This window comes from Amblyomma mixtum, chromosome 3 (genome assembly GCF_055824585.1).
Source record: "Amblyomma mixtum isolate Tamu chromosome 3, ASM5582458v1, whole genome shotgun sequence".
NCBI classification, from domain to species: Eukaryota; Metazoa; Arthropoda; class Arachnida; order Ixodida; family Ixodidae; genus Amblyomma; species Amblyomma mixtum.
The window spans coordinates 124,056,583-124,082,253 of NC_143014.1; the positions used below are offsets into that span (position 1 = coordinate 124,056,583).

At 47.7% G+C, this 25,671-nt stretch overlaps 2 protein-coding genes across 2 annotated transcripts in view; both read right to left on the reverse strand.

Annotated features, from left to right (window-relative positions):
* Positions 1-6,755: 6,755 nt before the first annotated feature.
* Positions 6,756-14,614, reverse strand: LOC149351704 (uncharacterized). The gene is made up of 4 exons (XM_089577076.1): positions 14,594-14,614; positions 11,020-11,457; positions 8,142-8,406; positions 6,756-7,306 (listed from the first exon to the last, which is right to left on the reverse strand). Exons 1-4 carry the CDS (start codon positions 14,612-14,614, stop codon positions 6,756-6,758), a joined length of 1,275 nt encoding a protein of 424 aa, XP_089433202.1.
* Positions 14,615-18,091: 3,477 nt separating this feature from the next.
* Positions 18,092-25,671, reverse strand: part of LOC149351705 (uncharacterized) — a 39,242-nt gene continuing 31,662 nt past the window's right edge. The window contains exons 7-8 of the mRNA XM_089575627.1: positions 22,946-23,131; positions 18,092-18,196 (exon numbers count right to left, since the gene is read on the reverse strand). Of these exons, the coding sequence (XP_089431753.1) occupies positions 18,119-18,196; positions 22,946-23,131 (264 nt within the window). The 3' untranslated portion in view covers positions 18,092-18,118. The remainder of the gene's footprint in view (positions 18,197-22,945; positions 23,132-25,671) is intronic.

Consider the following 25,671-nt stretch of genomic DNA (forward strand, 5'->3'; position numbering starts at 1 on the left):
CACCGGCCGTGGCAAAAAAAAAAAAAAAATCATGAGGGGATGGATTATCTTGGTTAGGTTAAATACGAATTAAGTGCGCTTCGGTTTCACTTCGGTTTCGATTTTGGTTCGAAGCTCGGTTTTCAAGGTCAAGCAGGCTTCAAAGATCGGCGCAATCGGTGAGGGGGGCTTAGTGCTAGCGCACAAAAACTGGAGGGGACACTTAAATGGAAATTCTGAGTTTTATTTTTTATATTTTGAGATGATAATCGCATCGCATTCTTTAGAGTACCCTCTCTCCGATGCAGAAAAGGGAAAAAAAGTTATTCAAAATACCGAGTAGAACTATTTTAAAATGGCAAAAACTAGGAGACGAAACCGAAACTGGGTTTTGTCCAGACTATAACGTCGTGACATACCTTCCTATGACGTCTTGGACACTGTCCCAAACCTTATCGTGTGCGCGTTAATTGGCTAAACTGGCGACGGTAAGCGACAGTTTTGGTCATTTTTGTCTGAACTAACCAAAATCAAGCACAAAGTTTTATCCTTCAGCAAATGCAGAGCGAATATCAACGAGCGTGCCAACTCCTGACGTCACACACGCAAGGTTGCCCGAAATCTCTCCGATTGAAGCAACGAAATCGAAAGTTAAAAAATTCATTTGTGCTGCATCAAGACGTCGCCCGGGTGCAAAATTTGGTACAAATAACCAGGAAACCGCGGGGAACTTATGCTGAAAGTTTCAGTCAAATCTGTGGGGGTACCAAAAACGCCGGAGTTCTGCCCGCCGCAGTTGCTCCAGGAAAGCCACTCTTCGAAGGCCTTGCGTCGCCGGCGCGCTCCGCCGTCCCCGCTCCCGACGAGCGGGAGTTATCGGCGCCGGAATCACGCCGCGTCCTCGTGACAAACAAACCAGCTGTTCAGGCATCGCGTGCAAACGAGCCGCCTATGTAGCAAGGAAAAGAAACACGGAAAGAAACGGAGAAGCAACGCACACAGCTAATCAGATGCTTTCGCACGTTCTTCCCGGTTTTAACGTAGTTATTATTATTTATCGCGAAAAATCAATGCGTGAAGGTTGATTTAAAGATTTTGCGAGCTGTCAGTTCTCACGCGGCAGCGGCGGCTGCTTCGCGCTGACGCTTCCTGCGGTGTCGCGGCTGCGGGGCACGAGTCCCGTCCGAGACAGCGGCGTTCCCTCTTCGCGTTGTCGCTTGGGAGTGAATGGCGTTGTAAACTAGCCTCGGAGGTGATCGTACGAAATCGGTATCGACGCTAATCTATCGATACAAGCCAACTTCAATTTGTTCTCAATGTGCCTTTAAGAAACAGTCAGATCTCCGGAACGACTCGATGTAGCCATGCCGACGCTTATTCTTATGACGCCCGTCGGTCGCGTCCGATCTGGCCAGAACTTAAGGGGACACTGATGACGATTCCATCGAATTGCTGTTCCCGGCAAAAAATTGATTCTCTGCCATTTTATTGGTTTGCTAACGTTTGTAAGAGGCAGCAAAAGACGCATTTATGGTTTTTAAAATTGACGTTCACAATCTTCGCCCCACTCAGTTCAAACTCGTGACAACTACACCAAGAAGGTTTGGTTTGATTTGGTTTATGGTTGTTTAATGTCCCAAAGTGGCTGAGGCTATGAGGGACGCCGTAGTGAAGAACTCTGGAAATTTCGAGCACCTGGGGTTCTTTAACGTGCACTGACATCGCACAGTACACGGGCCTCTAGAATTTCGCCTCCATCGAAATTCGACCGCCACAGCCGGGATTGAACCCGCGTCTTTCGAGTCAGCAGCCTAGCGCCATAACCACTGAGCCACCGCGGCGGCCCCCTCACACACCAAGGACTCGTTGCCGCCGTTTTGAAGTGAATGGTGGTGTAGCGTAGCCTCAGAGATCCGCTACAAATTTTTAATTGCAACTAGGCGCCTAACTCTACTAGGTAAAAAGTGAATTATTAGAAACTAGCTAACCCGCTTCATACTTTAAACGATGCACCGGTTTTCTGGTGTCCACCAACACTCGTAATAATATGCCGCAAAAGTCACATTTTTACCCCAAGAAGCCTATTCTTGAAAACTTTTGAAAGTGTTCGCTGAAAGAAATGTCAAAATTCATCAAATGCTTTTATGAACAGTTTGTCTATGTCCTCATTTAGTGCTTTCTACATGATGTATGTACCTTGATTTTCTTCGTGCTTTAACTTAAATTCCATTCAATTTTTATTTATTGACGTAAATAATTCCGATTGTAGATTTATCCTGTGCTGCAAAATTCAGTCAGTAAGGGAGCAGTCGCCCCGTCAAGCTGCTCTCCGAAGCAGCTTTTTCGTGGCTGCTCCTTTCCTTGTGAAAGAAGAAAGATAAACTCATCATCATTATTATTATTATTATTATTATTATTATTATTATTATTATTATTATTATTATTATTATTATTATTATTATTATTATTATTATTATTATTATTATTATTATTATTATTATTGTGTTATCATTTCTGTAATCTGTACGCGTTATCTGTTTTGATGTTGTTTTCTTTTGTATATGTGTGTTCGGTTCGCCAAATGTTGGTATTAATCGTCCCAACTATTACCAATCTTTCTTCGAAAACGTAGCGCAAAAAAAAAAGGACAGGGACGACACAGAAGTGGACAGGACAGACGCTTCTGTGTCGTCCCTGTCCTTTTTTGCGCTATGTTTTCGAAGAACTGTTACCAACTAGCCCAAACCAAGCTACTGTTACACCAATCTTTCATTCATCACTTTGTTTTGTATGCCGATATGAATCATTGCACCCTCGTCCGCTGACTTAGCCGGGCCTAGTCCCTCAAGCCACTGCTGGCTTTGACAGGCCCGCTTCTGGAACTGTGTATCATTATGTGCAATAAAACAATATTATTAAGGCGGAAGCCTTTAATGCCTCATCGTTGTCGACAGAAATGTCACGCTTTTCAATTGTTCGAAATGGTCGTGACGTCACAGTGCGCGAATTTCAAATGGGGCCAATTGTACTTTGGCTAGTAACCATGCAACCAATTAAAGGAATGGTATAGTGATGCTCCAAGTAAGTGGGACTGAGTTCAGTTAGTTATTCAATTAACGAATTATCCTAATAATCTTTCTAGTCAGAGCAGGTAAATAAATAAAACCGAGTAGGAAATTTGCCGAGTTGGGGAATCGAACCAGGGTCTCCCGAGTGCGAGACTAGCACGCTAAACCACTCCGCCATAACAGCTCGATAATTTGGAATTAACAAAGGCGCGTCTAGTGAGTACGGTGTCTTCGTTCACTCCCATCTTCCTCCCTTACCATTACGCCGAGGTTCAGGTGTCCACCGAGGTATGCGAGACAGATACATTTCCTTTCCTCAAAAACGAATTTACCGACGAGCAAGGCGTAGAGCCGAACGGGCGATGGCGTTCTGTGGACTCCCTGGCAGCGTTGCAAGACGCTGTCGCGTTGCAATCTTAGAGGCGAAGCTTAACGTCTTAACCACACACAGAGTGACACAAGCAGCAACATCGCGCTTAAGGCTTCCGCCTCACCGCACTTTAGGTCAACAAGTGCCCCCCCCTCCCCCCCCCATGAATTTTTTATTATTATTATTATTATTATTATTATAACACCCGGTATATTACCTTTTATCCGATGTCCCGGCTGATGGTCTATATACAAACCACGGCCACTTCGTGACACCCACAGTTTAGATTCTTAGTACTTGAGTGAACGTAATACGTCGGTGCCATGGCTGGGAATATCCATGACTGGGAGTCGAACCACGGCTGCGCGAAGAGATGTCTTTTAAGGGCCGCTCAGCGAGACCACCAGGCTATGGCCGCAGCCAGCACGCCTCGTCGTTGTTGTTGCTGTCCCCAAAATAATGGCACGTACCCACTAAAGGGGATTGGCCAAGACACAGGCGGCGACTGCACCACACTCTCGCGCTGTGCATTGGAGGGCGTGGTCTTCATCATCTTGCATCTTCTCCGTCCCCGCGGCACTGCCTGCTCACCGTCGTCTTCTGCGTAGCACGAATCCATGCTTTCGCCCCGATTCGATTGTAGTAAACATTCTCTGTAGTTTTAATGAAAGGAAGTGCGCATAACTGGCTCCCTGGGTCAGTGGACGCCTGAATCGCGCTTATAGATACGTGGGGTGATGAGAGAGAGAGATGTGTGGTGCATGCGTTAGCGCTGACAACGTCGTGGCAGACTACGGCGTCTCTCATAGCCTGAGTTGCTTTGGGACGTTAAACCCCAATGAACCAAACCAACCAAACCAACACGCGGCACTGCTGCAATAGGCCGCAGCGTTCATTGGGCGAGCATACTCTCGCGATCAACCAGTAACTGCCACCTGCCAGGGTGGCAGGGTGGGCGCGCTGCCTATCCAGTGTCCGGAACGCACTCAACGTTATAGACGCCACACAGTGTACAGTTGCCCGATACGCCATAGCTTTCGCTCTCTAAGCAGGTTCAGCAGTAGTTGAACCGCACCTAATTTTTAACTCTGTAGTGGCTGTGAGGACGCCTATCTATGGAGCTATTTTGTAATCATTATTAGCACGAGTTACATTTTAATGCGTACCGCACAAAAGCCGGCGTCGTTGACCGTGAGCGAAGAATGCACGAAAAATCACCAGATAAGCAACCTAGGGGGCAGGTGGGCCACCTAGGTCACGTGACCTTATGGGGTCATTGCAACCTATTCCCCGGATTGTGAGCAAACTACCAATCATGGCGGATGGCAGTTAGGTCGCAAATGGTTGACCGGTATAGAGCAACCTGCGAGTCTCACAAGCCCCACCAGTGGCAGCACCTGCCTTCGCAGGGCCATCGCTTAACCGCTGCACCACTGCGCCAGTAGTGGCATGAGGACTCCCAGCGACCTATGAGTGCTAAATAGAGAAGAACCAATTTCGCATATTAACGCTATTACGTCATACCTTTAAGGCGGAGCTTTAGTATCCCTCCAGTTTTTTTTTTTTTTTGCTTCTCCGCCACCGGGCAGCACCGGGGGCACGATTGGTTTAAAGGTGCACTGAAGAGGATTCTGAACTTGTCTTTTTGCCGCGGGAACTCGATCTACACGTTCCTAGCATTCTTAGAAACTGCAACTTATCGCCCTGTATGGCCGATTTCCCTAATTAAATCGAATTAACGTCCGGCTCCCGTACTTTTTTTTTAATTCTGCCTCGTACGATGGGCGGAGTCGGCCAACGCGTGAAGTTCCTTTCTGCCAGCTCCGTGGAGGCTTTGCTTTCGCTTTATTTTGTTTTTTAGGTTTCCATGAATAAATAGTTTCATTCGCAGATAATATAGCCGCAAAATAAGCCCGCAGAAATAAAAATACGTGCGGACTATTTGCTACTACGGACTACTACGTATTACTCCGCCGATGGCAGAGCGGCAAGCCGCCACGGGACTGGGTGAAAGGCACTCCACGCGTTGGTCGACTCCGCCCACCGTACGAGGCAGAATTAAAAAAAAAAGGGCGGGAGCCGGGCGTTAATTCGATTTAATTAGGGAAATTGGCCACACAGGGCAATAAGTCGCAGTTTCTAAGAATGCTAGGAACGTGTAGATCGAGTTCCCGCGGCAAGAAGACAAGTTCAGATTCCTCTTCAGTGCACCTTTAAGGGTGTAGATAATTGTTGTAGTGAAGCTATGATAACATTTTGTGTTCACTGCCTATATATATATATATATATATATATATATATATATATATATATATATATATATATATATATATATATATATAATACTCGACCTCATCGTGACAGGCAAAGGTGAAAAAATGCGCAAGTTTATTTTTTCCAGATATCTCTTATTCGCGTGCATTGGCTTAATTTCCTCCGAGAACATAGCAGTCATATTCTTCCTTAATTTAGGCAGGCTTAACCGCATCGGCCGTCTTTTGCAGCACGTCTCCGCCAACGAAAGCTCTTGACGAGTTCGTCCAAGATGATCCGGGAAGCTTGGGCTTGACATTTTAGGTTCAACGCTTCCAGCTGAATCCTGTAAAGCACAAAAAAGTGTTAGCAGTTAAACTAGAAAAGTACTCCCGCATGTATGCAAGGTTTCCCGCATGTATGCAACCATAGATGTGTTAAGGAAAACAGACTGACCCGATTCATGAATTAACACGGAAGTGCTACATGGCTGGCCGACACACGGGCGCCGGTGAATCATCACAAGATGAAATGTCGCACGTATGAAGAAGTTTCGCGGATTTCGCCGAAGATGGGACAAACAACAAACGCACGTAGAGTTATTTATTTCCAGCTGATTGCGACCATCGCAATAATAATAATAATAATAATAATAATAATAATAATAATAATAATAATAATAATAATAATAATAATAATAATAATAATAATAATAATAATAATAATAACAAGTAATACTATACAAGCTTAAGATTTTAAGATTTTGAAAAATAGGCTTTTTGAGATAAAAACATCACTCATTCGTGATCATGGTGGCAGTGGTGGCCTGTACGTTAGAAAACGAGGGAGGTGTGTAAATCAGCAAGGTCATCAGTTCTGCTTGTCAGTTAATTTCTTAACTGTAGCGGTTACTCGTGCGGGGCCCTAGCCCCCCATGGCTCGACGCAACAGGTTGCGCGCGCCAAGCCTGCGCATTCCGCGTTTTTCGGATGCGAGCGGGTGCACCCGAACGGGTGCGTCCGCTTTGTAGTCACCCGTGTAGTTTCAACTCCCCTGTCCACGCACCGTCAAACGAGGCCGTCGAATCACTTCTTGTCCAAGGCGCTGGCGCTCTTGCCGAATTCGAGCTGGCGGCACAGCCTCTCCAGCTCGGCGCGGTCCAGCCTCTTGAGCTCGTAGTCTGCGTCGTCGTCCGTCTCGGAGTCCGTGGCGGCTGACGGCGGCGGCGCGGGCGGGGTGGGCGGCGCCTCCTCGCTCTTCATGCCCACCAGGCTGCAGAGGTAGCCCACCAGGCCGGGCTGCGAGGGAGACGACGGGGGCGGCGGAGGCGGCGTGTACCTCTTCCTCTTGTTCTTCCTCCTGCTCCTGCGCCTCTTGATGACGTACAGCTCCTCGTCCTCCTCCCGCCGCGGCTTGATGTAGATGCCCGACAGGCGGCCACGCGACGGCGGACTGCGCGCCGAGCCGCAGATGCACACGCAGCTGCCGGCCCCCTCCGTCTCTTCGCCCAGTCGGCCGCGGCTCAAGCCACGGCTCGCCGAGGGGCTCCTCTGGCGTGCCGAGCCGGTGTCGCTGATCTCGCGCTCGATGCGCATCACCCGGAGGCGGCTGCCCGACCGAGGCGTCGGCGACTTGGCTGCGTGCGCCAACGGAAAAATGGAATCACGGGCTTTGCAGTGATGGTTCAGCCCGAAACGGTTAGAAAATGAGCAGTTAGAGATCGCCTCGAAGGTCTTGGGGAGCCTAGAGCGTGGTTTAAAAGTTATAAAATATAAGTTAAGTTATAAAAGCTAAATATATATATATATATATATATATATATATATATATATATATATATATATATATATATATATATATATATATATATATATATATATATTGCGCTCTACTTTTGAACGCTCTTGAACGTAGGGTATGGACTGGAAGCCGCCAGCATAGTTTGCTTCCCTCCCTTAACACCTCTCATGCTATACGTCCGGTCGCATTTCTGCCGACGTCACTGTTCGTTAGCATGACATTGCCACCGTCAGAGGTGCTCGCTACCATTGCACCCGTAACTACGCTGCAGATGACACCGAGCGCCACGTGTTCCTTAACCGCTAATTCGAGCTCGTTGCTCCGGGGCAGAACTGCACGTTTTCTCTTTAGCATGCTTGCAAAGACAAACGAATGCTGTATGCGCGTCAGTCTCACAAGCGATTGGCGAGATCTCACGTGGTGAATGGCCTTGGAGCGCCTGCGCAATTGATTTCCGGCTCTTACTAGCCGAGGACGACGCCATTAGCAAAGCGTGGCGAACCCCAGCCTTACCTGCGTTCGTTGTTCCCCTGCCAAACAGTTTTTTGAGCTCCAAAAGCGACAAATACGTGTGCGCCTGCTTCCTTATTTGCGTTATTTTTTAGCATGCGACTCTGCGAACGGGACTGCGCTTCCTCGCCGAGGAGTATAGCGTTGAAGGAGGAGCGCACCTCCCATATCGAGGTCCCTCCTGGAGCGGGACACGTGCGGCAGTCGCCTGAAGCTCCGCTCATCGCACTCGTAGTCGTCGTCGCCGAAGTCGTCTTCGCAGTTCCTCCTCCGGCGGTCATCGTAGAAGTCGTCGTAGTCGTAAGCGCTGCGGGGCCTGCGAACCGGCGACCGGCGAGCGCTCGACGACCGATGCACGCTCGAAGGACGAGGGGGAGGAGCAGGGCTGTACGGACGATCGTACCCGGAGCAAGGCCCATAGCCGCTCTGAAAATAAACAAACAAACAAGTACATCAATCAATTATGAGAGAATTCCATCAGTAATAATCCGGTATGGGCAAATAAGCGCAGGATATAGGCTGAGGGTTATATATATATATATATATATATATATATATATATATATATATATATATATATATATATATATATATATATATATATATATATATATATATATATATATATATACACAGGGTGTTTCACCTAAGACATTCTGCAATTTTTAAAAATAAGCTATTTGAATTAGATGCGCGCTTTTTCTGGTATAGCATTGCCAGTGGTGTAGTACATCATAATGCAGCTAAGACGTGCTAACTAGCAGGCTTGTTAACCAATATTTAATTGTTAACTTTTAAACTATTACCGTTGGGCTCCTTAATTATTGAGAGGCATGCAGCCCACCGTAAGTAATGTCCATATCCATTTTTAGAATTTCGAGAACGCGATTATCCTCGGCGCTGTGGCCCAACAAATTTCGCTTACATCGCGCCAAAATACATGCTGTTTGAGAAGCTTGCAGGCAAAGCAACCTCTCCAGTGCACGTAACTCGTCGAAATAGCCAAAATTTGTTGGGCCACGACGCCGAGGATAATCGCGTTCTCAAAATTCTAAAAACGGATATGGACATCACTTACGGTGGGCTACATGCCTCTCAATAATTAAGGAGCCCAATGGTAATAGTTTAAAAGTTAACTATTAAATATTGGTTTACAAGCCTTTTAGTTAGCACGTCTTAGCTGCATTATGATGTACTACACCACTGGCAATGCTATGCCAGAAAAAGCGCGCATCTAATTCAAATAGCTTATTTTTAAAAATTGCAGAAAGTCTTAGGTGAAACACCCTGTATATATATATATATAGAGAGAGAGAAAGATTGCTTAAACTGAATGAAAGTATGCATGTGTCTTAGTCTATGCGGGCTGAAAGCTAAGGTATGCCTGCACAGAAATGTGCCGAAGGTCTCTGCCGCTTTGCTCAAGATTTTCTTCCGCATCTCTTCCGGCATGCACAGGCGGCTGTGAGGACAGCGCTGCTGTGCACTGCGGCCACTGTAAACAAACGGTTTCGGCGCTTCCTTTCGGATGTTTTCAGGAATTGTTAAATTACACAGCGACTGAGTATTTTAAAGTGCTCTGAAAACAAAGTAGGTCAGAAAGGCTGATAAATAACAATTCTGGTACCCTCCTTGGAGTCTTTCTTTTGTCTTTGCGCGGAAAATTACTTTACAGCAGAGAGAGAAATGTACACGATGAAATTTAGCTCCCTGATAGGGCGCCTTTTCCAGAACACGGCCATATAGCTATATTGTTCTCGTTGTCTACTGACCTCTGCTTCTCCCTGCCAATCAGGGCCAGGATGCTTCTCCAGGAGAGAGCCGACGGAGAGGTGCAAGAACAAAGCAAGAAATTCTCCAACCGTGGTTGTGAACCCCGTTACCATCCTCTTAAAACTGTCACTGAATTGCACATCGCATACTTGAGTCCATTAAAACGCCATATTTTCGTTGGAGGGGGGGGGGGGGGGGGGGGGTGGGGGCTCGCGCCGCAGCTGTTGCTGTGTGAGACGCTGTACGAGGGCTAAATCGTCCAGCCGGCAATAGCTATTAAAAATAAAAACAATCATCAAACATAAAATTTAAAATGATTTCTTGTCTCTCTACGGGGCAAAGAAGTGACGAGCAATATTGTACCACACGGATCACGCATTTAGCACGTTCCCTATAGTGCCCATTCTTGTAAGGCAGCAGATCGAAGCAGGCATTTTCGGCTGCGACATACTACGCTGCTAGTGACGGCAACGCCATCTGTCCCCGAAAAAGTTCCTTACACAGCTATCTCACCCAGGTGCTCCTCAAGGAGACTTATCTCCGCGCTTCGGCCATGGGCGTGTTAGTCTGGAGGCATTTACAGCAACATCTCTATATAGCCTGGACTTTCGCTGGAGTAAACGACGGTCGCGTGGGTGTCGTCGTTGTAGTATGTCACAAACGAAAACTGCCATGTTCAACTGCCGGTCACTGAGAATTTCATTCAAGGTGTGCCGAGAGGGAACGTCTCGAGGTGGTTTCTTAGGTGGGGTCGTGTGTTGCGAGTGGCCCTGGCTCGGGCGACCTCTGGAGTGGGCGCTCTCGTGGGGCCTGGAAGAGTGAGGGTGCGATACAATTATCGCTGGCACTTCTTCGCCCCAGAGGAGTATTCAGTCAGGAGAGGTCCCAGGGTCCGCAGTTGAATTTGGACGTCCTTAAGGCGTCGCCACCGGTTTTTCACCGGTCATTTCATGCCAAAGTAAAATTTTATTTTCCATAAAGTGAAATATTTGTTATTATTATTAGTTTAATGCGACTTCGAGTTTACCTTTAGTGTTCCTTAAAGCCACCAAGACAGTCAATGACACGAGCCATGCGCCTTCAAGCAGTGCACATGCAAAAAGCTGGAGTCTGTACATATCTTCGCTCGCCACCGCTACTATTTCGCGGAAGGCAACACCATACAGCTTACCCGCGTGCGATATTAGCGCTCACAGCACACCGCGGACCATCACCGGCGTCCTCACATTTAGACGACATGCGCCGACTGCACGTAGAGGCTCTCACCTGCATGGCTGTAGGAGGTTCAGCAAACGAGGTGACCATATAAGAACGCCGTATGGTGGCCGGCGGCGGCTGCTGATGCGGCTGCTGCTGCAGTGGCTTCTGCAGCTGCTGCTGCGGTGGCTGCTGCAGCTGCGGCTGCGGTGGCTGCTGCAACTGCTGTTGCGGTGGCGGCGACATCATGGCTTGCGCCATGGGGGGCATGGCCTGGTCTGAACTGGGGGCCACCGTGGTGTTGGACTCGACACGCATCACCTCGGACGTGCAGATGGTGCCGCGGCGTTGGTACGGCGGCGGGAGGGGTGAACTCGGTCGGCTCACACTTAAGGAGAGCGCCGACTCAGATTTGTGCATGGGCATCGAGGCCTGCGCGTTCTGAGGTGGAGGACCCCTCGGGTAGACCACGAAGTTGGCCTGGTAGGTGCCTCTCTGCGTTGAAAACTGGAACGCCGCGCAAGGTTCTCAGCCGGGACTAATGCGGCAGTAATGCAGTGGCGAGAGCGGGTGCACTACAATGACTGCGGCTTGAGTTGTTTACAGGCGGAGTAAACGTTCAAGTTCCATGTGAATGCCTATCTCTTCCTGGAAAACACATTAGGACGGGATCGCCAAAGTGGTGCGCGCAGTAGCATGTTTCCGTAGTGCACACCTGTAGTGGAGTGACGCTGTCACGTATACGGCGTGTGTGAGCGCCACGAGATCATTTAGGCTGTGAGTTTTTAGGTATTTACTTAAGTAGTTGCATGAAAAAAATGCACTGAGATTTGACGCAGAATTAATGGGTGGATGAAGAGCATAGAGGGAAGCAAAAGACTCCGCGATTCTATCGCACACTGTAGTGCATCATACCAGCTGACGGATCTCTATAGCTTATAACGGGGGCGTGGCGTCGCTTGTGCTAGTGACTGAAGACAGAAAAGATGAAAACGATGTACAGTATTCAGAATGCCGCAAGTGCGCTTTTCCACATAACTATGTTGCTAAAGATAAGATGGCCGACTTCTCTATAAAAAAAAAAAAAAAAAACTCCGACAGCTACCGGACAGGCGCTAAGGGTGTGGATAGAATGTAAGAAACGTATTTTGGAAGAACCAAACAAACAACTCGTCCTTCTTGCTTTGTTTCAGCTGGAAACGCATGGTCAGCCATCTTATCTTGGGCAACATTGTTTTGCGGAAAAGCGCACTTGCGGAATTTTGAATATCCCCTTTCTCCTGTACAGAAAAGCGTTGGCAGGCGAAAATTTTCTGTCTAACAGAGATTAATACACCCCAATAAATAACTCCTAAGGCGTGGCATTTACACATACACAGGTGGTAGTGCATGAGACGAGTACTCGCAGTAACACGCACGCACGCACGCTCTCTCTTTCACACACACACACACACACACACACACACACACACACACACACACACACACACACACACACACACACACACACACACACACACACACACACACACACACACACACACACACACACACACACGCACACACACACACACACACGCACGCACGCACACACACACACACACACGCACGCGCACACACACACACACACACACACACACACACACACAAAGCCAGTCCTTTCGGCCTTACTCCACAGAAAAAGAAGAAAAATAAAGGGGAAGAGAGCCAAGTGGAAATTTTGTAAGTCTTCTCTTTCTAATTAATTAGCTTTAAGCGACAGTAATATTCTTACTTGATCAACACCACAAAAAATAAAAAAATAAAAAAAATCCCCTGTGCTCCTTGGTTTCTGTGGCTGTTGGCTTCTCTCATATTTATAACGAGCCCCTCATTCCCCTTCCCTTGTTTGCTTAATTTCTTAGCGAGGGCCTCGGATCTGGCAGCCTTGATGCCATAGGAAGCATAAGAGGGTTCTCACAGAGCTTCCACCCTCGCCGTTCGATGGCGTTCTACGTCACACCAGCGGTAACCCAGGACGTTCCACGTCCGCCGCTTACGAACATGGGTGGCGCTGATGAACACTCTCAAGGTTAGGTTATTTGTAAACATAAATACCCCCGAAAGCAGAAGGTTTGACAGCCGTCGCCGTAGCTCAGAGGTAGAGCACCGGACGCGTAATTCGGAGGTCGTGGGTTCGGATCCCACCGGCGGCATGTGGTTGTTTTTTCTTCTGCTTTTCTAATTAATTAGCTTTAAGCGACAGTAATATTCTTACTTGATCAACACCACAAAAAATTAAAAAAAATAAAAAAATCCCCTGTGCTCCTTGGTTTCTGTGGCTGTTGGCTTCTCTCACATTCTCTTAAGTCAGTGTGATTCGCCTTCGTTCAGTCCGTGCTGCTTCTACGCGAGATAGATTCGTAGTATCTTGTATCCTGTAATAGTTAGTTTCCCCACGATTCATTCTGTCACACAACCATTGGTAGATGGGGCCCGTGATACGTCAGGGCTGGTCGATAGTTGGCAGTGGCACTCGTTGCCTCCGGTATTAAAGGTGAGGCTGACAGATAGCAGGGAAGCAAGGAATATATCGGGGGAAAAAAAAACTATTACATATTACATAGTACATGGGCCCAAATAACCAACAACGTGGCAAAGGGGCTGGAAGACCACGAACTGCACTCGGTCAAGAGAAGCTGCGCGAATCCCGACCCATGTTCTCAGGGGAAAAGCAGGGCGTCTGTACCCTGTCTCGGACTACATTGGAATTAAAGTAGAAGCTGCAGCCCCCTCCAGAAAAATCAGGGGCAGTACAAGCCAGTGTGTTCACGTTAGAAAGGACCTCGACGCCGACCACAAAGGCTGGGCTTAGAGATGCTTTGGCTTTCCTATGGAAGCCCTCATTTATTGAGCAGGAAGGCTCCAAACAGCTGGGTGTAGAACCCCAAACTCCTTCGTCGGCATCCTGTTCCTTTATAACTACCGACCAGACCAGTGTTCGTCAAGTCACTGACTTCACAAACCTGTTCGAGCGTTGGAGGGGTACATGATTAGCAGGCACTTCTACCACCGTGTGCCGGGTCACCTTGATTGACCGAAGTCATGGGCGCTAGTCCCGAACACGAGCCGTTGCCCTTCCGAACGGATATCTGGAAGCTGTTCGTTACCGGGTTTCGGGCCCCTGTTTTCTGTCAACAGTGCAAGCAAATTCTGCGAGGAAAGACTGCCAAAACTAAGTTAACCACTTCGAGCGCTAGCGCACAGCAGTCGTCGGATCGTACGGAGGTGCGGCTTCTATAGATGCGCCTTTGTTGCTGCAACGCTCTACGACCTCAGGCACAAGGTTTCCCTCATTATCTGCAGTGTCTGGGGAGCCAGTAGAGCCGCTGGAGCTCTATGGACTGCAATCACCACCGGCAGTTATAATCCCGCACTAAGTGGCGTGCGTTCACGTTGGTACTGCCTGCTTCGAAGGGGGAGAGGAAACCGACCCCCGTGTCAGGCGGTGGGGTACCAGAGCGATGGCGGTTTCACCTCGGTGAACAAACGCGAAAACCTGCGCCCTAGTCAGCGTCACACCATTGCCAACACTTCTTAGTAATCCATCTTTGAACGCCAAAGCTGAACAACGAAGCTTGCCGCATCGAACGCGATCGCTCACCCTTCGCTGGCCGTCCGCCATGTTGGCGCTCTTCTGACCCACCGAGACGCGGCGATTCTTTTCACCAGGGAGTGGTATCGTCAGTGCTGAGGCCGACCCGGAGTGATGAAGGAAGTGGCCATGCTGTATCATCAATTTCGGCGGCGGTTCTTTGTCAGCGTTGAGGCCTCGCTGAGGCCCGCGCCGCCGGCCCCGTCTACGCCCGGCTGCTCGTCCTCGTCTTTTTTCTCTTTACCGCCGCTGCCTTCTGGGCATTTTTTTTTCGAACAAATTTCCGTCTCTAATTACCGGCAGTCTGTTCGTTTTACGTGTTTATCTTGAAATTTTCTTGCCGGCCATGAAAGGTGCTTAGATACAAGACGCTTTTAATTCGGTGCACTGCAGAAACAATATTTTTCTTTTAAATTCAAAAGCGCGTGGTGACCGAATGAGGAAACGGCAAGGCATGGAGGTTAGTGCCCATGCTGCTGTGGCCTTAGGCGTTAACGGCCAATATTTTTTTTTTATTTTTTGGTGGTAATTATTGCCGCAATGAAAGCGCGTACTATGTCTTGCCGCCCAAATCTAAACAAGGGCACTGCATCTCTACCCCCTCTCTCGCATTGAGAGTAACGTGATCACAAATCCGCTTTCTTTCTGCACCGGGTATTCAAATTGTGTCCTGTTATCGCACTTGCCACATTTTTTTTTCTCTGTGTACACAATAGTAAAGCATAACTTTTTTTTTTTCCCTGGTTGATTTAGTTGCTTTTCGTAACTGTCATCTAGTGTGGAGCAGTAGTGTGCGATGGCGTACTTTGCCAACAGACAAAGAGAAAGAAGAGTATGTGCCATTACAAAGAGGAGGAGGAAGAAGAAGAAGAAAGGCTAACAACAACAACGACGCCATCTTTGTATGAGGCCTACAACAACGGATCGACGCCTCTTGAAGACGCGCAAGTGAGAAACCGGTGTTGGACAACCGCTGCTGTTCAATCTGAGGTGGGTATTTACTTGAGAAGTTGGAGCCGTTCGTGCAATTCTAAGTTCCCTGTTTATGCATAGCATCGTACTGAATTTTGCGAGGATTCTAGATATCGCCTGCTACATGGCGTTTCAGGCTTTGAAAGAACGTAGGCAGAAAACTAAAGCTAGACACATGTTCGCGTGAGGTGCACTACCGGACTGGGCTCTAGAAAAGCGAGTTAACAGCAGTATTTGGATTGAGTTAGTTGATGTTCTTTTATGTGCGACATTTTTTTAGAGCGTCAACCTGTTATAGTTGCCTTTCGTATAAGAGCGCGAGCGTGATGTGTTTTCTGTGCCTTTTATGTGTTAAGTTTGCAGCCTAACGTAATAACAGCGCAATCTAGTTCAGCATACCGTCATATCCGGATCCCTGAACACTTAGCGCAATGCATGATACTCAATTAAATTGCTGCTTTGGGTATAGGGCTTCCTAATCAGTTATTCTGCTGAGTTAATCAGCCTTCAGAGCTTCAAGACGCCTATCCCACCTGCCGGTTTTGTTTCCTTGTATGCTGTCTTCATCCAGTATCATCGTGCTCATTTCTCAGTCCCTCCTACTTGCTTGAAAATTCAGTCCTTCAAAATTCAGTCAAACTCAGTCCCTCCTACTTCCTTCACGTAGATTGAACGGTCCTGCGGCTCATTTTAACAGCGAAACAGAACTGAAAAAAAAAAGCAAGCCATCTATACTCTGCAGTTCCGGACAAAGACGGCGTCATGCCTCCCCTTGCCTCTCTCTCTGCCCGCAGGAAGCCCTGGGCCTGCCTGTACCGCTGCTGTACGGCCTCTGCACTACGTTACCATGTCTCAAACGTGCCTCAATTTTGTGATCCTCATGGTGGTCTCCTACACGAGCTACATAGTGTGCTCGCGGATCATCTTCGTCCTCAAGAAACTGTCCATGGCTGAGGGGACCGACGAGGCTTGGAGCCTGGGAGCAGTCCTATGGGAATAGCTGCTGACCTCAAGTAGCTTCGCTCGCTGCCAGTCGCTGTCGACGCATCCGCTCCTCTCCTGTGCGACCTTGGCAATTATATCCAGCTTTCATGACCAGAAGTTCGAGGAAGTCACTCAATCTCTGCCCGGGAGTGGCGGGCTGACGCCGCCGTGTCTCAGTGGCTGCCATTTACTGATATTGAGCATGAGATCGCGATGTTCGTCGGCCGCTTCCCCAAGGTAGCGAAATGGGAAAACGCCCGTCTACAGAGATATCAATGCACGCTAATCGCTGTCCCGCCCGCGCTGGTGCAGCGCAGTGTCGAGGAGCGGGAAGCACTGCAGCGCGGGCGGGGCAGCTACTTTCACGTGGTACGTCGCCACGGGATATCGCGTTTTGATAAACGTCGGTTTGCGAACCCCGCAGAAATGGCTCAAATTTGTTGAGCCACAGCGGCGAGGGTAATCGCGTTACCGGAATTCTAAAAACTGATACGCTATTACTAACGGCCGGCTACAAACCTCTAATTGCAGTCATATGCCTGTCGCTAATAATCGAAGTTAACGAGTGGGATTTAGTCAATCCCTTTGCTAGTTAACATGATTCGCCTGTTCTTTGACGTCCGCCAACACTGGTATTATTGTGCCGCAGGAAGCGTTTCTTTAATTAAAGAAAAAACATTTTAAATGTTAGTGGCGAGCTTCTCTGAAACACCTGGTGTATGAAGAAAGCCAACAGACATCGAAGCTGAGGAAAGCATAGAAGAATATTTTCTATCGTTTCTATCTAAGGTACGACTTTTAACCAGAAGAAAAAAACAAACACATGCCGTTGGTGGGGTCTGAACCCAAGACCTCTGAATTTCGCTTACGGTGCTCTGCCAACTGGGCTACAGTGGTGGCTTTACGATCTTTTGCTTTCGGGGGTATTTACGTTGCGTGTAACCTAACCTTGGGAGTGTTCACCAGTCACCCTCGTCCATAGCGGCGGACGTAGTATATCCAGCATTACCGCGAGCGTCGCATCTCTATGGTCGCATGCAACGTGATTAGCTGCTCTTTGCTCGTTAATCGTTGCAACGCCGTCTGCAGCACAGATGTTCAGCGCCAGTGACCGCATGGCATGCTTATGCATAGACAGGAGCGCCGGCGGCGATGGCTCGCTCGGCGAACTTGCCATCGCGCCACGGCACTGCTGCTGCGGCCGGCTGCGGCAATGTATGTACACAAGAAAGCCGGCGAGATTGCGCGGAAGGGGCACGGTGCACAAGACGACTCGTGTTGCAGTACATGCACTCGACCATCGGTGGGGAACCTGGTAGCTTAGGCCTGAATATCATAAAACTTATTCGCCTTTACACAGCAGCTAACGCTAAAACACCAGGCTGATACATGAAAAACCCTGCCAGGAATAGGAGCGATATAGGTCTGCTGACCGCTGATTGGCCGTTTGCGCACGAAATATCAACGAGCAACAGTGTCTTTTCCCAGTCGAAAGACTCAAAATGGCAGACACGAGAGGAGCAGTTTGACGCTCAGATTCCAAGGCAGGTATGTACACGAGGAATTTTAATTGGTTGACTATTTGGGCTTGGTTATTTCGTCAAAGAACGCTGTGACCGCCTCGAACACCTTGTCCGGGTCCTCCTCCGCTGACACCTGGAAACACAAAAGTAATTATTATTTCTGCACTGTTAAAAAGAAGGTAGTAAAAAGGTAGTAACTGCAGCAGTTACTCCTACTGCACTTTACTGCTCTTTTACTAAATATTTACTACCCACCCTCTTCAAGGCAGTTAGTAAAAGTCGGCCCTTCCTACGTTTTTGCTACCTATGGCCGCTAGTTAGAACCTGGTTAGTAACGTAACCGTTCCTTCAGCAAAGTCGCAGAAGATAGTTGACACAGACTGTTGTGTGAATAAAATGGTTTTGCAATTAAACAGTTCCGCAGCGTCGTGCGGTTAGGATTAACGTGTTTCTACAATCGATACTTCATAATTATGGCTGGTATCTTAGATCAACGGGTAAGACCCACTATTGTCGGATGTAAAGAACCAAACAGCTTTTCCCCGACAAATGACCGCCTTCCCGCCAATGGCTTCGACCCATTTTCATGAACCTGCTAGCGTGACAGTACAGGGAGAGGACTACCCCCGACATGCATGGAGGGAGGGGAATATCCCCTTTCGTCTGCCATTCCCTGTATTGCCACGCCAGCAGGCTCATGAGAATCGGCTGTCGCCACTAGGCGGGAAGGGGGCCCTTTGGCGGGGAAAAGCCACTTCATTCTTGAGTTGTATCCGTAACTGAGTGGTATCCGACTATAGCCCGTACGGAGTATATAAGACGGAGAGAGATCTACCCGTGTAACACGCAGTGCGCGTGTCACTATTTCTATCAGCAACGAATGAAAAGCGAACAAGGAAACTGGGGTGGCAACACAAAAACACCAACATATTAGCTCCTGGAGAGCTAATACAAGCGAGTTTGATTAACGCTTGTGAGCAAGAGTCTTCGCGTTTTCGAAGTGAAATTACCCTCCGCTAGTATTGAGCTTCTCGTAGCTGAGAGCTTCTTATTTTCCTGTTCGTGGCTCGCTTGTCTTGTGCGCGTTTCATTTCTTGCTGATATTTTGGACCTTTGTGTGTGCCCGGTAGGGTTGTTTGATACCATCGCCTCGCATGATTTGCACACGTTTTGCCCGTATGTATAAGCCAGAGTGTGTGATTCAGGCCAGGACACCCTGGTAGCTCTCACTGGTGTCGGGCACTGGTCGCATTGAACGTGTACCTTCGTTTTTTCTTCCGGTGTCTACAAAATTTTACCAAGTAAATTTACAAAATTTAACAAAATATGTGAAAACGGTTTCTACCAGTTTTCTTATTAAATACTGCTACCTTTTTGTTCGTGACTTTAGTGCTCTTCCCTCGCATCTTAAGGCAGTAACTTTTTAAAGGTCTACTGCTTCTACTTCCAGTTACTTGTGACGAGTATCTGGCCAATTTCTTAGTAAAGTCTCCGTCCTTTTTCTAAGAGTGTGCCGTATGAGCACTTCAGAAGGCTTCAAACATTAAATTAAGGCGCTGCTCCGCGACAGCCGAATAGCTTTGTTGCAGAACTCTCGGCGACCTTTCATGTCGGTAGAGCTGAAACGCACGCGTTGGGAGTGCAGCGCCATCCGACAGCTTTCCGCTATACTCTTCAGAAGTCAGAAACCAAAAACTTCGCCGCCATTTTTCTCGAATATAGCTTGAATATGCGAAGTTCCAACATCAGTAAGTTTCCTATGCGCTTCGTTTTCTGCAGAGGTGAAATCGACAACAAACTGCTGTAAGCCGGACAAAGCACGGATGGTAGAGCAGCAGCCTCGAAGCTCAGGCAAGAAAATAGAGGTCGAAACAGCTTCGATAGATTCACGCACCCATAAGCAAAAAAAAAAGAAAAAGAACGGATGTGGTTTCGATTCAACTAAGTTGGACTTTTCTTTTTTGCGAAGTTGCGCCTCTAACCATATGGCTTTCATTTCCTTCAGCGCTATGGGGCAATTTTCTCGCCGACGAGATGGCGAAAAGTTAACGAGCTTGTGTCAACGTGAAATGAGTCTGCAGCTGTACTTCTGCTATTTGTGCACAAACGTTAACATCGGAACAAGATAAACTGAGCTATTTGGTGAAAGTTCATGTTCGAGACGCTTACAGCGTAAAGAGGACATGGAAGAAGAATCACACACAATTGAGAGCTTTAGCACAGCGGAAACTTACGCATACTGGGCCACTGGATGCCGGCTGCGGAAGCGCAGTGGCCCCACCTGGTCTCACCCCAGCTTCTCCGCGTGCTCAATAGGTGTCCGGTAATCCGGTATACGTCTACGCTCAACACACCTCTGCTATGCTAAAGCTTGTGTGTGATCCTCCTTGCATGTCCCCCCCCCCCTTTTTTTTTGGCTCTGTCAGCTTTTCGAACATGCATTTTAAAGCCGTGCCTCCGCCGACGGTTCAGTGCGGGAGCAGGTGCAGTTCTAACAGCCCAAGATGGCGGCACTTCGTGAGAGCTAACAGTCTCGTAAAATAGGCTACAGTTGCACCGGTTACGACAAACGGAAAGACGCACCCCGACACCTCAGCATGCGTTGTGCACAATTTACCGCTGCCTGTCCTCTCCGACGCGTCCCTTGATTCTCGCGCTGATTTCTTTTTACAAAGATGCTTGATATCGGCAGTTTCTAAATCTCAGGCTTCTGAACAAGCAAATGATTCTGCAAGACCACTTCATGTATAGGCACACACACACTTCAGTACGTTTCCCAGTAGTATCACATATGGTGCATTAGTTTTAATGCATGATGCGAATAATATATTACCTCAGCACGTTTTTCTACGTCCAACTGTACACTCAATAAAAAGATGTAATTAAACGCGGTGTATTCAACAGCACCTCATACGTCCTTTTTTTTTTATTTTGTTGCATGCTAAGCTCGAACAGTACGGGAGCTGCAGTCTACAACTATTGTGTTTCACATTAATCCTTTTGTTTCCCCAGTTTGAGTAGCTCCCGCCTGCAACATGCCAGGGCCGATAGCTGGAAAGCAATGTCACTCACTAGCTCCGGTATAAAAGGCGAAACTGAAAACTCGCAAAGAGGCAAAAGAATGAACGGGAGAAAGAGTCGCCTCAGGAAACAGTCCTGACGGTTATTTAGTTTTTATGTGTTGAGGTACTGATACATTAAAGGAGTACAGATACCATGGAGATTTTGGTTGCACGTTTTCTCTTTTGTCATGATGCGTGTATCATCATGGATCACCACATGGTGTTTGCCTATGCTCGCTAAATAATTTATAATTGAGTTTCTTCTTTCAACCCTACCCTCATTTGAACAGGACCAGCGTCTTGTTCAAACATAGCGATCAGGTATGCAGGGAGATGGTGGAGGCTTACCTAATCAAGAAAGACTCAGATTCCTGTGTGGCATCACCATCTATGGCCTTGCTTGATAGGGAGATAACCTTTTTGGCCAGTTTTCTTAAGGCGAGCAGGCGATATGGGTCTTTGGCGTGATATCAGCGTGACCGTTAAGGTTGTGGTGGTTTGGTTTGTGCGCAGTTTTTTGGAAGTGTAATTGATGGTTGCATCACGGTGCACGCGAAGGGATAGTGGGTGATTGTGTTTTGGGTTGATTTTCGCGGTTGTTGTGTTTTTGTGCTTGTCTCACTGTGGGCAGAAGATACTTATATAGGCCTCTTCATGTGAATAAAAATTCAGTTGATAGTCTGCGCCCGTGTCATGCCTTCTCTTTCTGTGTCTTCGTTTTTTGCGCAGTTTTCAGTATGATTTCTTCTTTCACCTATTTTTGGTCTCAATTTCAACAGCCGCGCGATGGCTATGACGTCAAAGGTCAAGGTAGGTCACTAGTTGTGATTCCGACTCTTCACGCAGGCTAGCTTGAGCGTTGTAGTGAATGCCTCACGTGGCCTACATACCGACCTTTGACGTCATAGCTATCTCTCGGCTGTTGAAGCCAAGCACTACTGGCGCCGAGCATATGGAAGCGCAAAACTAATGGGTGGGAGCTGGTGGTAACGGCAATTTAAAACATATACCTCGAAAGGCTACTAATTAAAACTCTAAGCACGAGATGCTGTCTAAAGCATCAGGAAACGAAACTGCTGTTTCCGACAGCGCTTATTCGAGCCTCGCTCGCGGCTACGGAAAAAAATATACATGCCGTGGCATGGGAAATATTTTTCGTCTGGATACCATTCGGAGGGCAAATTTCAGGATGTTTCGGCAAGATTTGGCTGCATGTTCGGCGTCAGGTTCACGCCGTTTTTGGATAATTTTGCCCTGAATTTGCAGAGAATGGGAGCTAAAAGCTTTTCATGCTTGATAATCCGCTCAAGTCTGCCGAAAGCCCCGCGACAAGATTAATTATTTCTAATTACTCATATCATTCGAGTATTTCCGCATTAAAGGAGCAGCTTAAACTGTCGAGCGTTGCTTCTCACAGTAGGATAGGGCGTTGACTGTTCCATACATAACTCCATTCGTTATCTCCTGGTAACCAGTGCATTTTAAAAAGCCTACCGCACCCACACCCACAGCCATCCAAAAGAAGCGTGTACTCTACCAGCCCGTAGTGCTACTTTTCAGCTGCTATATTTCTTGCGCAGAGCCCGAAAATAGAACGGCCAGCCGGCCCAAGCTGCCACAATAATCGACTTACAGTGTTTCGAGCGGACCACCGAATTACATGAAGAGCAAGTCTTCTTCTCCACTATTCTTCCTGTTTTCCACCAGCAGCATTCGTATTTGGGCCCACTCCTAATAAATTGTCCGCAATTTAAATCTTTAAGTATGACATAATCGAATAAGTAAACGCACAAAACAGAACGAAACAAACGAATAAATACCTTGTGCACGATGGTCTTGTACTTCTCTAGGACTGGCTCGGACTCTTCGTGGAAGGTCTTGATGCGTTTGGTGATGGTCTCCTCGTTGTCGTCCACGCGGCCACTCGTCTCGCCACGCTTCAGCAGCCGCTCCTTCATGGTCTCGTCCTTCACCTCGAAGTAGAGCAGGTTGGTGCACTTGCACACCTGCGTGCATGAAAGACCAGAGTGTGAGCTCGCGCTTCAGTTTCGCACTTAGTTTTCGCAGCGATATGGCTCCACTGGTGATCTCATCGGGGATAAGGCGTCCCAAGGGCGTAATGTGTCGAATCGAGTATTCCTGTGTTCACCTGCTGGCCTAAAGGGATGCGAGACAGGTTGGCCTGGTACATGTAGACCTATAGGAAGGGATGCCAAATTTTTTTGACGTGTTTTTTTTTAGCATGGTTCTTAGGACACAGCAAACATATATCAACACCTGGGATTTGCCTGCGTCGGATAAAAAAAAAATGACTGGTGGTGTAGCGTTGTTAAGCACCGAAATCTTGTGCGAAAGCACGGGTTTTTGCATGGCAGGCGCTACTCTGAATTTGCGGGTGTTTGTGCCTTGAGCGTTCCTCCTCGAAACAATGAGACAAGCTCGCTGCGACGCGTTCTCGATAGGAGCACCAAACGCGGGAGAGGACGGCGCAGCCGGGCATCGTTTGCGCCGAGTCGATCTACGCCACGTATACATCACCTGTAAAAAGTATACAGCCCGAAGGGTTTGCTTCTGAGCTGTTTAGCCGGTCTCCCTATAGCACATCTAGCAGTCCAAACCTTGGGAGGATTGAGGACGCGAAGCCATTCCTCTTTCTAGAGAGTACGACCGCTGAGGATGCATCTGAAGGCATGCTGCAGGCCTCGCAAGCAAACCCCTTAGGCTGTATATACTTTTGACGAAGGCTGTACCTCATAGCGCGACGGAGGTGTCCAGTGACCCAGGGAGCAAGTTATGCGTCTTTGCTTTCCTCAAAATTAACGTACCGTATTTTCTAGTGTATAAGACGCGGCTTTTTTTTAAACATCTTGCTGGTGCGTCCTATACAAGGGTGCGTCTTATATGCGAATTTTTCGTTTTTTTTTTTTTTTTGCGATATCAGAAAGTACTCAGGTTCATTTACAAGCTTTTTTTACCGAAAAAATATCACCACCAATGATGCGGTTGTAACATAGTTAATACTTCAATACGGGGACCGCCGTGCGCAACTTTTTTTAGGTGAACTTAATCATAAGACGGCGGGGATGGCGACTTCCGGGATCACAAACACGCGACCGTTTCGGAGGCCCCAAGCAAAAGTAATGTGAAATGCCAAAAGATGACGACAATCACGCTTCTCGCCATTGTCAAGACAAGCCAGGACAAGCCGGCCTTCTTTTTTTTAGCCACCCTTTGCACCTTTGTTTGCTGCGTGTACGTAGTGCGAAGAGAATGTTTCAGTTGCGTCGCCTCCAGAAATGGGCGAACTTTTTGATAGCGCACCCGAAGGTGAAGACTTCCAAGGTTTTAAGTAGAAATAAAATGTTCTTATGGACATATGGGAGAACTTTTTTTTTAAAAAAACGTGGACGGGAATGGCGTGAGTGTTGCCTTTTTCGACCACTTAGCGTTGCTTAAAAATTTCGCACAGGTACTGTGAATTTCGTGATGGTCGCGCAAGCGTGTTTAATTGATCCTCACTAGCCGGGTAAATTGCGGTGCGTCTTATATACGGGTGCGTCTTATATACCAACTTTTTCAATGACAGCCTGCATATATGGCGGGTGCGTCTTATACAAGGATGCGTCTTATACACCGGAAAATACGGTAGCCTAAACCTTCTGCTGGTTGTGAGAAAAAACTAAGGCGCATAACTGTCTCTTCTACATTCATTACAAAACTCGGAACAAGCGCGTCTAGTTCCCTTGACTGCTACCACGTGTCTCATGGCTTTGGACATTAAAAAAATATTGCGTTGAAATACTCACAGCGCGACTGAGCTGTCCACTTGCCCAGAGACAGTAACACTTGCTACTCAGAGGCTTCACATATACGTCCACCGCTGAAACTCGGGGAGTGCGGCTAGAAGTGTTTTTGCACTCAAAATATATAACTGGATTTTCTCCCTACATTACCAGTAGAGCGTCCTGCCAGTGCCACTAAGCCTGGCGACCTATCACGTTCCGTTCTGCAGCGACTTGGTCATTCTCTTTCTTTCTTACGCCATGAATGATGCCAACGCACTATTTTTTTAATGTCCAAAGCCATGAGAGTCGTGGTAGCAGTCAAGGAAACTAGACGCGCTTGTTTCGAGTTTGGTAATGAGTGTAGTAACGAATGTAGACGCGGAGCACCAGGCCAGGGGAAAGCTCGTACCCGCGGCACTGCGGATAGAACTCCGCACCTCCCGTATACGAGGCGGATGCTCAACTTTAGAGATTGTTGAACAGAATTGATATCGTAACTACTCAGTTTCCAGTTCTTAAAAAGCCCTCGTTTAAAATAAACAAATCATAACTGGACGTAATTGTGACATAGGAAGGAACCGTGTGGAGTGCGGTTACATTCCTGTAGTAGCTAATGTCGAAAATTCCCTGTGGCACAGTTGTACTCAAGAAACGCTTCCGAACGCCTTCCGAACGCCTTCCGAACGCCTTCCGAACGCCTTATACTCCTAGGTTCGTTTTTTGATTACTGCGAATGATGCCTAATACACTGTAGCTTGATA